The 13,780-nt window shown below is 39.2% G+C and overlaps 1 protein-coding gene across 8 annotated transcripts in view; it reads left to right on the top strand.

Annotated features, from left to right (window-relative positions):
- Trpm1 (transient receptor potential cation channel subfamily M member 1) overlaps nucleotides 1–13,780 on the top strand; it is a 131,389-nt gene that overhangs the window by 67,092 nt on the left and 50,517 nt on the right. For 6 of the 8 annotated variants that reach the window (XM_021722837.3, XM_078051302.1, XM_078051301.1 and 3 more), the window contains exons 7-10: nucleotides 593–767; nucleotides 1,212–1,335; nucleotides 2,115–2,187; nucleotides 3,038–3,138. In XM_021722837.3, coding sequence (XP_021578512.1) covers nucleotides 593–767; nucleotides 1,212–1,335; nucleotides 2,115–2,187; nucleotides 3,038–3,138 — 473 coding nt within the window. The remainder of the gene's footprint in view (nucleotides 1–592; nucleotides 768–1,211; nucleotides 1,336–2,114; nucleotides 2,188–3,037; nucleotides 3,139–13,780) is intronic. The other 2 variants (XM_078051300.1, XM_078051304.1) reach the window with 2 other exon arrangements.

Here is a 13,780-nt window from a genome sequence, read left to right as displayed (position 1 = left end):
TCTCACGGTGGTTTGGTAATTGCCCAAAGGGTGTTTTTGTTTTGTTTTGGTTTTGGTTTTAGTTTTGGTTTGTACTGGGGATTGAACCCAGGGGTGTTTAACCACTGAGCAATATCCTCAATTTTTTATTTTTTTATTTAAGACTACTTTGGGAAAGACCAGGGACTGAAGTGAGCTCTCCTGGGCCTAGACCCCCTTTCACTGCTTCATTCTTTAAGGGAAAGCCAGTCAGGTGGGAATTTCAGACCCCTAGGGCAGGACAGAGAGGGCAGAGCATAGTCTAGTGCTTCTCAGGGCTCACCTGTATGCCAGGTGAGTTATACATGGAGTTCAACCACAGGGGAGTCAGAAAGTTTCAGATTTTTGAGTTTCTGGGTTTTCCAGTGAGAACATAATACAAGGTTTGAATGCAAAAATGAAAACAATCATGATGTGCCTGAATTCCTTTCCACCTCAGGGTAAATACTAAAGCCACCTGGAGCATCTGTCAAGTTGAAAAATTTGTACTCTTCACCATGTTTCAGGAATTAAAATGAGACTGTTTAAAGGTGCTAAACATCGGTCCGAACAGTGAATGTGGTTTGTGTTGCAGGACTGGGGCAGGGTGTGCCGGTCGTGGGCCTCGTGGTGGAAGGGGGCCCTAACGTGGTTTCCATTGTCTTGGAATACCTCCGAGAAGACCCTCCAGTCCCCGTGGTGGTCTGTGATGGCAGTGGACGAGCCTCGGATATTTTGTCCTTTGCACACAAGTACTGTGAAGAAGGAGGGTAGGATTTCTGATGTGTGATGAAGGGTGGGTTCTTAATGCCTTGTTAGGCCAAAGAGAACATCTGAAGTGATCTGCTTAGACATTCCAAAAATGCTTAACTGAGGAAGATTTGCTAGATCTCCTCTCCCATTCCCAAGGTCAGCATGTGAGGGAGCTGTCAGGAGCATCTTGTTTCTGACGGAATTCTCTCTCTGGCAGAACACTCTCCTTTCCAACTTCATTTTCCTTATAAGGTTTACAACAAGGCTGGAATTTGAGACAAGTGTGAATGCATTTTTTGACCACGGTGACTTTTTTTTTTTTTTTTTTGTCTTCTGTGCAGAGATACCCTCCTCCAATAGTTTCAAATAAAAAATAACAGATGAATATAGAGATGTCTGATTGATTAAAAAATGAGTTGAACTTGCTTTGTTTTGTTCTCTTTTGCATTTCCTTTGAACAGGATAATAAATGAGTCCCTCAGGGATCAGCTTCTAGTTACCATTCAGAAAACATTTAATTACAGTAAGACACAATCACATCAGCTGTTTGCAATTATAATGGAGTGCATGAAGAAGAAAGAACTCGTAAGTGTCTTGAATTTATTTCCAAACAATCTCCACAGAGAGAATTATGTTTCCTTTTCTAATTCTGCCCATGTGTGCTTGATGGAGTTGTTCATATTTTAGTTCAGCCTTTTCCAAGAGGCAGTTTACAAATCCACACTAAATTGATGGTTTGTGTCCACGTGATGGAAGCAGAACAAGCTCACACAGCGGCGGGTCCCAGGTGCTTTCAGACGTTAGCAAATAGGAGGTTGCATCACACAGCTTAGTGTTTCAAAATATGAATCAGATTTAAAGACTTGGGAGAGAACAGCATATAACACCCTTAGATGTGCTTACAAAGTTGAAATCATTTCACTTTCCAAATGTCATAATTGTTTCCCACTTCTTACTTCCTGTGTTCATAGGAAATGAGGACTCCTTGTGCAAATAAGAAGGCATCTTCAAATTTTTTTAATTTAAAAATTTCCTATAAATATGTCCTATTAGATTAGATATGCTTTTATCATCTCAGGTGGCTATTTGGATATTGGAATGTAAACCCTGAATGGGCTTCCCCTTCTCCAGGGTTGGAGCAGATCACATAAATGATAAAATCAGAATCCAGGCAAGCATTCACAGTCAGTAAGAGCGAAGATGGAAATCAAAAAGACTTGGTTTGAAATTGTTCAGTTCTCTGAATCATCTCATCACACATCAGTCTCTGTGGTTGTTTTTTTTTTTTAAAGCACCTCTACCCTGACTCTTGTTTTCAACTCTCTCTCTGACTTTAACTTTCTTCACAATGCACGTATTTTCAGGTCACTGTGTTTAGAATGGGTTCCGAGGGTCAGCAGGACGTGGAGATGGCAATTTTAACTGCGCTGCTCAAAGGTGAGCTCTCAGGAAACGGTGATTCCTGTCCTTTCAATGACAGGCTGGCCTGGGGCCATCTCTGTCTTCTCTACCTGGGGATTGTGTCTGTTGGTTTCAGAACTCTGAGCCAGCTATGCTGCCTGGAGTAATCTCAGCACAAAACCACACTAGAATAAGACTCCAAATGGGTTTCTGAAGAGCAGGGGTCTGTAGGTGCCCATGGACCATGGTGGGCTGAAGTCAAAACCATTTCCATTTGTAACTGGTCCATTGAGGGCTTCTATTCACAGTGTAAACATGAACTGGGGTTCCTTTGCATCACTGCATTCTGCAGGGCTCTTTTCAATTTCCCTATTCTGCCTATAATGACAGGCTTGGAACAGGCACTTGTGAGACAGCTTCTACTCTGGGATGCATACTTCTTCCCTGCCTCTCAGCCAGACTGGGGCCGTGAGAAGGAGGTCACTGTGGGCTGGCTGCCTGACAGTGCCACACTGGTCTTCATGTGGGCCAAAGGACTCGGTACTCTTGAAGGGGGTGTTGCCCCTTGGCCTTGCCTGGCAGATATCTGGGCAATCCCAAAGTCCCTGCCCTTTTGCAGATGATCTCTTGAGTTACTAGATTCCTCCTCTGTTCCTCCCATGGAGATGATGCAGAGCTGGCATTGGGAAGAGATTGGCTCCACCTTCTTCTCAGGAAGCTCTTGGAGAATGTGGAGTGCTTAGCCTGAGCCTTAGTAGTAATCAGGAGTGAAAACAAAGGCAGCAGTTAGTTCCAAAGGGAGCATCTGCTCACTGCCCAGCACCTGCCTAACCCAGGTGATGCCAGGCATGGAGTGAAAAATCACTCTTACTTCTTGCCTTTCCAGGAACCAATGCATCGGCTCCAGATCAGCTGAGCTTGGCACTGGCTTGGAACCGTGTTGACATAGCACGAAGTCAGATCTTTGTCTTTGGGCCCCATTGGCCGGTGAAACTAAGTGTTTTCAATCCATATCATTTATTGTGACTTTGTAAAGATTATATTAGTATATTCCCCTTTGTGACATGGATCTCAGGAAATAATCTGGGGTTTCTAATGATCTGATGGATGATCACTAAGATTATTAGGTGGTATTTAACTTCAAAGAACAAAAATGAATTAAGAGCTATGAGCACTAATTTCAGATTCAAACTGATATTCTTTGGGGAAACTAACCAAAAAATCTTTTATCATTGTTGGTCAAAGTGGGTCTTTACCGTTTTAAAAATGAAAAAAGGAAGAGAGAATAGCTCATTAAAATTAAATACAATACTTCCAACCATGGCATTGATTTTTCAATTATGTTTCATGAAACCCTGGAGGCCTAGAGAACTATGTGTGTGAGTTGTGTATGTGGTCTTTCTGTGTAGCATTTTTAGTGTTTGTGGTGTGGTTTAATTATTGTATGCCACATATGTGTGGGATGTGTGGAGGTGGCGTGATGCATATGCAGTTTAGTGTGTGATGTCTGTGTATGCGTGTGTAAAGTATGTGGGTGGGGGTTTAGCATGGATGATGTGTAATATGTGAAGGAATGTCTGTGTGTGAGGTAAGTTGTGGATATGTCATGTGCATAAGGGGGTGTCTATGTGATATTATGATGAATTAGTGAATAATGTATGGGCCATGGGTGGTATAGTGTGTGTGAGGTTGGGGGATATTTTGTTTGTTTATGATTGTGGAGTTGTATAGTGAGGAGAGACAGAGTATGGGGTAGTTGGAAAGTACAATAAGTGTGTGTAATGTGATATGGGACAAGCTGTGTATGGGGGGGTGTACATGGTTGGGGGATATTTTGTGTGTGGCTGTGAGTGTTAAAAGTGGAGATACATATATATGAATATATGTATATATGTATATAAATGCATACAGGGGCTGGGGTTGTAGATCAGTAGTAGAGCACTTGCCTAGCATATGTAAGGCACTGGGATCAATCCCCAGCACTACATAAAAATAAACAAATAAAATAAAGGTATTTGTTCATCTACAACTAAAAAAAAGCTGATTTTAAATAAATAAATGCATACATATAAACATACATATATATTAATTTTGTGTACGTATACATATGGGTGGGATGTGTGTGTGTATGTGTGTAAATAATGGCCATGTGTGATAAGTAGTTCTGGGCCTCTTATTTCTTTAGTCAAAGCAGCTTCTTTGATCTGTTCTTCAGATTTGGTTTCAGAGTGAATTTTGGTTTGGAAAGGACTCTCCTCCTTACACATGAGGGTAGGGTATTTAGAGGATTCATGTCAGGCTTTTTAAAAATCATATTTCTCAAAACATGCCTAGAATTTTTCTGTTCAAATGCACTTCACTTTTTATGACAACTTTTTATCAAACTGGTATGAACAATTTATGAATAAGTCTATTAAATAAGGTGTTGGGAAAAGGGGTGTTTGTGCATGTTGCTTATTGAATTACCTAAATTAAGAAAAATGGTATGATACCTTAAACACTTTAATCTCTTTCTAATATTTTGGTTTCTCAACTCTTGGTAAAGGAATTCAAAGCAAAATGAATTATTTCATGAATGGCTATGAGACAGAATGCTGTGGCAGAGAACCTAGAAGATTCCAGAATGAATTGCAAAGGAAGGGCTTGATACTCAAGAATGTCTTGAGACTTTCTGTTTAGGAGGAATGTCCCCCCATCCAGTATCTTTGCTTTATTATTATTATTTTTGAGAGAGAGAGAGAATTTTTTAATATTTACTTTTTAGTTTTTTTCAGTGGACATAACATCTTTATTTTATTTTTATGTGGTGCTGAGGATCGAACCCAGCACCCCGTGCATGCCAGGCGAGCGCGCTACCGCTTGAACCACATCCCCAGCCCCACTTTATTATTTTTAAAAGCAGCTTTCCAGGCCATCTACAGAGACAGAGGAAGAACTATGTTTTCCAAATTATAGAAAGAGCTAACCAGGGATCAGTCGGAGCACTTGGTGATTAACTCTAGAAAAATGAACCTGCCTGACCTAACTTGACTGCCTGCATCTGATCCTCTCGAGACAAAGGCAACAAGTAATCTGAAGAAAGTATCTAAAACTCAGTCAAGCAATTGTTTATGCCCCCACCATAGAACTAGAAAATCCACAATACTGTGTTTGTTTTATAACTTTTTTCCCCACTCAATATTATTAGTCTTAAATGTTTTCTAGCCATCTTTCTAATGCTACTTTAATAAGACTTGGTATTCTGGGCTGGGGATGTGGCTCAAGCGGTAGCGCGCTCGCCTGGCATGCATGCGGCCTGGGTTCGATCCTCAGCACCACATACAAACAAAGATGTTGTGTCCGCCGAAAACTAAAAAATAAATATTAAAATTCTCTCTCTCTCACTCTCTCTGAAAAAAAAAAGACTTGGTATTCTTCACTTTCTATTTTTCAGTTAATATATAAATATGGTTTTAAAATCAAATAATGAAAATGAGCATACAATCACAAGCAGAAGGTTCCCTGTCCCACCTCCCAAATAATTTAACTGTCTCTACTGTTTCCTGGCAGTTGCTTGTGTACATCGACAAAATATGTTTTATCATTGTTTCTTGATTAATTACACATGTAGACATATCCGCCAATTCTTCATTTGGAAATAGAAAGACGAAACTCTCTTGCACTTCTTCCACCTCTCCCTGCTCCTCCTGGATTTGACAGCTACCTGTTTAATTGTTTCACTGGTCACGTTTATAAAGGTAAAGAATACATGACACCCTCCACTTGTTTCATCAGTTTCAGACTCTCATTTTGTAAAATGAGGAAATCAACTTTTTATTTCTCCTTATACCATCAGCCTTCCTAATGCAATCAGCCTTGCTATTTATGTGGCCAATGATGTTTACAAACCATTCTTTAATTATTATTAAAAGTTCTGTCAATATCTTGCTCATGGAGCTTTCATACTTGGCCTCTAAAAATGGAGAAACCAACAGATTTTACATTGTCCTGATTGCTGAAAGATTGTTCACTACTGAACTTCACAGTAAACTTGAACTCAAAGATAAGGAAAGGCAGTTCTGGTTTTTCTTTGCATTTCTAATTAATTCTCTTTTTATCTTCTTAATTTGCCTTCACATCATTAAGATTTTTCTATTGTCTTCATCATTACTGTTCATTTCTTCTTAGAGAATCTTTCAAATCCTATGATTTCAAACCCAGCTGCCCTGGATGCTCTTGAAGTCTATTGCACTGCTGTTGGCTTCAGATATCACTTGACCCTTGGTTACCTATTCATGTTTCAGAATGGGGGATGGGATTGCTGAGTTAGTAGGGGAGCCTATTTTGCTAACAGGGCTTTTCTCATCCCTGAGGGGATTGAAATGGAATTCCCCACCTAGGAATGATGTGTACTCTTAATATAAAAAGAGAGTTTGTGGTAGGAAGGACTTAAGAATTCCAACACAACAAACCAATCCTGGACTAATTTGTTGCACTTTACTAGTCAAATTTCTTCGTTTCCTATCTTCTATTATTTAATGCAAAAATAAAAGCTTACTGAGAGTATAATGGTAGTTACTAGGGGTGAGAGTGTGAGGGATAGGGAGATCCTGGCCAAACAGTATACAGTTTCAGTTAGATGGAGAAATCAGTTCTGGAGATCTATTGCACAGCATAGTGTCTATAATTAATAATAATATATAGTATATTTGAAAATTGCTGAGAGAGTAGATTTAAAATTTTTCATCACTAAAGTGTAATAAGTATGTGAAGTAAGAGGTACGTTAATTAGCTTGATCTAAGCATTCTACAGTGTGTACATCTACGAAAACATCACATGTATGCCATATGTATGTCATTTGTCACTGGTAAATAAATAAAAATAAAATGAAAGGTGCCCCAATAAAGCCCTTTGTCAAAACACGATTTTAAACATAACAACAAAGAGAGAGAAATGTTTGGTAAATACAAATAATAAAGATTTTTGTGTATTTATATTGAATCATAAAAAATTGGGTTAACAATTATTGAAGGAAAAAAGTTACACTTGGTCTGAGCAAAAAAGAGAGAGGTCTGGAAACATCATGACTGCTGGACACTTTAAAGACAAAATCTACAAACTTTTTAGTCACCCTCTCTGAGGTTTGGGGAACATGAAGAAATATCTTCTGACTTTTCAGGACAAGAATTATTTCCATTTGTGGACATGAGGCCTGCCCTGATAGAACTGTGATCTCAAATTATAAAAACTAATATAAAAGAGATCAGGTAATTATAAAAACTAAGATAAGAGATTCTAGCTTTCATAATTATTGATAATATCTACTGATTATGTTTGAGTCATACACTGAGTTTTATCCCATGTATTTGAACATTACTGGATTCACTCTCCCAATTCTGAAGCAGCTCTAAATATCTTCATTTTATAGTTTGAGGGGATGAGACCCAAGAAGTTAAGTGATTTTTTCCCCTAAGTTTGCTCAAGAGACTTTTAAATAGTACACATGTCAAAGAATTCCAAAGAGAAATTTTTAAATATTTTGAATTAAATAAAAATGTAAGTGCAACTTATCAAAGTTTGCAAGATGCAGAAAAAGCAGTGGTTTGAGGGAAATTTCTAGCACTTACATATCAGAAAAGAAGAAAGTTTCCACCTAAAGAAATTGAAAGAAGAGTAAATTAAATGCAAAGCAAGCAGAAGAAAATAAATAACAAAAATTTGAGTAGAAATTAACAACATTAAAAATAGAAAACCAATTGAGGAAATCAACAAAATAAAAATATAGTTTTATTAAAAGATCAGTGAAATTAATAAATTTCTATCCAGGCTAATTAAGAAAAAAAAGAGAAAAGACTCAAATTAGTAATATCAGAAATGAAAGAAGAGGGCTGGGGATGTGGCTCAAGTGGTAGCTCGCTCGTCTGGCATGCATGCGGTCTGGGTTCGATCCTCAGCACCACATACAAAGATGTTATGTCCACCGAAAACTAAAAAAAAAGAAATATTAAAAAAAAAGAAATAAGAGACATCACAAAGGTTCCATGAACATTAAAAAATAAGAAAAAAATATTATAGACAATCTCTCTAGCAAGTGATTGTTCAACCCATATTTGAGGTTGTAAAGGAGTAATTCCTCTCTGTGGATGTGGTTTATGCCATCTCACATTCTTTTTAAAGTATGGCATTCACAATTTAACACTCTGTGTTAGGTGCAATCTCACCTGCAGCCCTGAGGACTTTCACTTGCCTTGTGCTGTCTCTACACTTTGGGAAATATAGAAACATACCATCTTTTCACACAATTTAAGTTTTATCTGCAGAAAATCCAAAGAATTTTCTCGTGTATACCACCTACTAATCCACATGTCTTTCATCCTGGAGTTAGCTGTTCTTGGATCAGATAGTGATGTTGTATTTAAGCTTGCTAGATTCAGTCCATCATGATAGCCTGTCAAGATATTTAAAATTCTAATTATATCTTCCTTCTTACTTTCCTCAGGACTAACGAAATGACTTAAGCAGCCTGTCTCTCTTTCCAGTCTATCCCTCTTATTCTTTGAGATTCCTCTAGAAGCTTCACTTACAAGTTATTTTTGTTGGAAGAGCCATTTCTAAAAGTGATACCTAGTACTCAGTCTCAACATGTAAAACAGATGAGCAACAAGCTCAGTTCATTCTATAAGCCACCTTCCTCCTAGAAGCCCCTGAAACCCCTCCTCAGAACTCAAAGCTCTGCTGGCCCAGACTCAAAGCTACTCCTTAAGGTTACAACAGTGCTTTCAAAATCCTGGACATGACCCATGAAGGCAGAGAAGGTGAACTTACCTGAGTACCAGGGAACTCTCTTCCAATGCCTGACCACATCTTTTCTGTCTTTTCAGTCTCCTCAATAGCAAAGTCGGAAGCCACAGAGAAAAGAGATTCTGATGATTCTCATTTGCTCAGCAGCAGCAAATGGTGGAACCAATCTCCTCTTTCATCTTCTTGAGGCAAATCAAACTTGTGTTAAAAAAAAATTCCACTGGTTATTTGGTTAACATTCATTTGGTTAGCAAATGTTGGTTGACTACTTCTTGTGTGTCAGGTCTTTGTTCCAGATGCTGCAGACTCAAGGGTGAATAAAACTGACCTGCTACAGCCATTATTGAACTCTCCACAGGATCTTGGGACTGACTTGAGGGTGGGGAATGGGCAAGAAGAGGGAGGAAGATGTGAAACAGGTTATCAAATAAATATTGGATTACAAATTGTAGCGAGTGTTGACATTGAAAATGCATGCTGCATTTTTAGTCAGCTTTTTCACTGCTGTGACTAAAGGAGCAGACCAGAACAATTGTAGAGGAGGAAAAGTTTATTTGAAAGCTCACAGTTTCAGAGGTCCTCATTCATAAACAGTTGGCTCCATTCCTCAGGGCTCGAGGTGAGACAGAACATCAGGGCAGAAGAATGTGGCGGAGGGAAGTAGCTCACATGATGATCAGAAAACAGAGAAAATTCCACTCTCCATATAGAATATATATACATACTCTACAGCCACACCTCCAATGAACTACTTCCTCCAGGCGAACCCCATCTGCCTCCAGTTACCATTCAGTTAATTCAATCAGGGATTAATTCACTGATTATGTTAAGGCTGTACCCAATCATTTCTCCTTCAAACCTTCTTACATTGTCTTACACATGAGCTTTTGGGTGTTGGAAGGGGGCTACTTTGTATTGAGGCACCTCACATCCAAAGCATAACACTGCACAAGAGCAAATCTGGTGTTGGAAGGGGGCTACTTTGTATTGAGGCACCAGGGAAGGGCTCTCTGGGGAAAAAATAATGAATGAATACTGAGAACTGACAGGTGAATAAATGCTGGAAGTGAGGGGTGAGCACCTTTCATGCAGAGGGAAGGGCATGAGAACAGGCTAGGACAAGGAAGAGCCCCAGGCATTTTCAAGAAAATAAGAAAGAAGGAAAAAGGCCAGGGTGGCTGGAATGCAGAATGATAAAAGAATAACTCAGGGTAGGCTACAAGCTGGCTAGCATCTGTGCACTGCAGAGTCCTACAAATAAGATCTCAGGGCTTGGAGATTCACTTCAGGGCTTTTCCTTTTTAAACAACAATAAACATTTATTGTTTCTGAGGGTCAGGAATTTGGGAGTGACTTAGCTGGGTAAAATTGTGGTTCAGGAGCTCTCATGAGATTGTAGTCCAGCTGTAGGCTGGGGCAGCAGTCATCTGAAGGCTAGACTGGGGCTGGAGGTCTCACTTCCAGTGCAGGTCACAATGGCTGGCACATTGACGTTGGCTGTTGGATAGAAGCCTCGGTTTCTTCCCATGTAAACTCTCTGCAAGGTTCCTTGAATGTCTTCACAATATGGTGAATGGAAACTTTTGCTTTTCCTTTTAGTCTTTCCTCTTTGTTTCTTTCTATTGATATTATTTTTGTTTCCTTTTTCCAATTTTTTGTCATAATAAAATACACCTGATAAAATTCACCATATTAGTTATTTTAAGTGACGGTTCAGTAGTATTAAGTACATTTATATTGCTATGCAGCCATCAGCAACATCCAACTCTAGAAACTTTTCGTCTTGCAAAACCTATTAAAAAATAACTCCTTATTTTCACCATTATTCCCTGGCGACAAACATTCTACTTTCTGTTGTGAACTTTAGTACTCTATCTGGATAAGTGAAAATTCACACAGTAATTTGCTTTTTTGTAACTGGTTTATTTTCCTTGGCATAGTGTCCTCAGGGTTCATCCATGTTGTAGTGTGTGTCAGAATTTCCTTTTGTTTTAAGACTGAAAAATGTTCTACTTTGCATATATACCACAGTTTACTTTGTTGGACAGTTGTGTTACTTCTATATTATGGCTATTGTGAATAATTCAGCTATGAACATGGGTGTATAAATATTTCTTTGAGTACCTGCTTTCATTTCTTTTGAGTACATACCCAAAAGCAGAATTCATGGGTCATATGGCCATTCTATGTTTATTTTTTTTCTCCCTCCATCCCCAGTACTGGAGTTAGAACCCAGGGCTCCACACAAGCTAGGCAAGTACTCTACTACTGAGCTACAGTACCCAGGCCTTTTTGAATTATTGTTTTGAGACAAAGTTTTGCTGAGTTTCCCAGGCTGGGATTGTTATCCTCCTGCCTCAGCTTCTCTGGTAGCTGGGGATTATAGGCATGTGCCATCATGTCAAGCTTCTATGTTTAAATTTTTGAGGAATATTCTTTTTCATAGCAACTGTACATTTTATTTTTTCACCACAGTGCACAAGGGTTCCAATTTCTTGACTTTCCTGCCAATTATTGTTGGTTTTTGTTTGTTTGTTTTTAAAAACAGTCCTCCTAATGGGTGTGAGGTGATTTAAATTTGCTGCTGCAGTCTGGCTGGGCACAAAATCACGAGCCACTCAAGCAGGAACAAACTTTTTTTTTTAAACTGCCGCCAATGCTCCAGATGGACGCTGGGGGAGGGGGGGGGGAACTGCCGACAGACACACGTGGAGTTCTCCCGGACCCCAAAAGGAAGTCCCTCCTCCGGAATTCCCTCCTACCGCACTTCCCCAACCAATGGGAACTCTCCAGGAGTCCCTTAGCAGGCCGAGGTGGACAGCATGGGTCTAATATCCATAAGAATGCAAATCTTAACATAATCATATCATCTCAATGGCTTGCTGGTGTCACCTTTCAACCAAAAATGCCATGCATCATACTACTTGGCTATGGCTCTTAGCAATTTGCATTTCCCTAATATTTACTGATATTAAGCATTTTATTAGACATTCGTATATCTTCCTTGAAGAAATAGCTAGTCAACTTCTTTGCCTATTTTTTAATTGGATGAGTTTTTGTTGATGGTGAATTTTAAGAGTTTTTTATATATTCTGGATATTAATCCTTTATCATATACATAATGTATAAATATATTCTCTCATTTGTGGGATGACCTAGTTGATAGTGAGATTTTGTTGTTGTTTTGTTTGTTGTAGTGCAGGAGATGGAATCCAGGGCCTCGTGTACGCAAGGCAAGCACTCTCCCACTGAGCTACGTCCACAGCCCCCGTTGATAGTATTTTCGATACACAAAACTCAAATTTTTTTGTGAAGTCCAATTTGTCTAATTTTCCTTTTCTGCCTTTGGTGTCATATTCAAATCAAGCCCAATATTGCATGGTTTTGCCCTGCGTTTTCTTCTAAGAGATTTGTAGTTTTAGCTTTTATGTTGAGGTCTCTTATTCATTTTGAATTATTATTTGATATTTGTTTATGGTGTAAAATAATGCTCCAACTTCATTCTTGTGCCTGTGGATATCCACTCTCCTAATACCATTTGTTAAATGCTGTGTCACTTTTTACTCAAGACCATGATAGTCTTACTTACATGACAACAGTTAAGATCTTTCATCCACATCTCTGTGTTGACCAGAAGCTACACAAATGCACACACACTTCCCATGATGTAATCTCTACTACTTCATACTACTTAGGAATTTCAAGTAGGAACATTATGTGCTTCCTTTTATATATTTAAGGATCTCTCTGGAAAATGCACTGGATAGGTGCAATAGCAGATATGCAGGGTCCTGTTAAGGGTCTATTAGAGTAAGTCAGTTGAAAGATAGCTCTTGGGACTCTAAAAAGACAAAATTGGACAGAATCGAGCAGCATTTAGCATGTTTCATCTTTGCATAGATTAATCATGAGAAGGGCAGTAAGGAAGAAGCAAGAAGTCATCAATGACTGACAGTTTTCTGACTTGCACAGAATTTTACCATAATTACCATAATTTACAATTGGTAAATTATGGTGCCACATGACTGAAATGAGGGCCACTGAAAGGGGAACAGGTTGGAGGGGAGGTCTCCTGAGTGTGGTCTTGTACATAGTAAGCTTTGCTCTGTTTTGAATAAGATTTGTCCCCCATAACTTCATGTGCTAGAAGTTGCCCTGGTGTGGCAGTGATTAGGTATCTATAGGGTCCTACTTCAAGGTAATTGAGTCACAGAAGCATTTCTATCCAAAAGGACCAATGTGGTTCTTGCAGGGCCCAGATTAGCTCCTGTTAAACCAGATTGTTATAATTAGAAACAGACTGGATCTTCCCCCAGTCTTCAGTTTCCTGATTTGCCTATGATTGGTACCACTAGCAAGCACTCCCACTATGGTGCCATCTACCATGATGTAATGCAGCCGGAGGGGCCATAAAAAAAAAGCTAGTGCCATGGTATTCGGACTTTCAACCTTCAAAGCTACAAGCTAAAATAAACCACTTTTCTTTTATTAAGTATCTAGCTTCAGGCACTTTTCTATAAAAGCAACAGAAATTTGGCTTAAACAAACTTGAAGAGTCTATGAGACATGCAAGTAGAGATGACAAGTAGGCAGCAGAAACTCTGGGGAGGGAGGGACTGTATCTAGACAGGATAGGTTGTTTACAAATAAATGATGGCTGGTGGTGTGGTCAATGAGGTCACCAAGGGACAGAGTAGAGTGAAAGGGAAAGGGATTGAAGACAAAAACCACAAGAACTTTGCCACTGTGAATCAATGGCCAAACAAGAAAGAGGAAAGCCGGGAGCCTGTGGAGCTCAGGAAATCAAGGGAAGAGACGAAGCAAGGAAGCAGGTGGTAGAGCCAGATG

The sequence above is a fragment of the Ictidomys tridecemlineatus genome, chromosome 5 (genome assembly GCF_052094955.1).
Source record: "Ictidomys tridecemlineatus isolate mIctTri1 chromosome 5, mIctTri1.hap1, whole genome shotgun sequence".
Taxonomy (NCBI): Eukaryota; Metazoa; Chordata; class Mammalia; order Rodentia; family Sciuridae; genus Ictidomys; species Ictidomys tridecemlineatus.
Note: the sequence above shows the minus strand (reverse complement) of the source record. Positions and strands in the feature narration are given on the sequence as shown.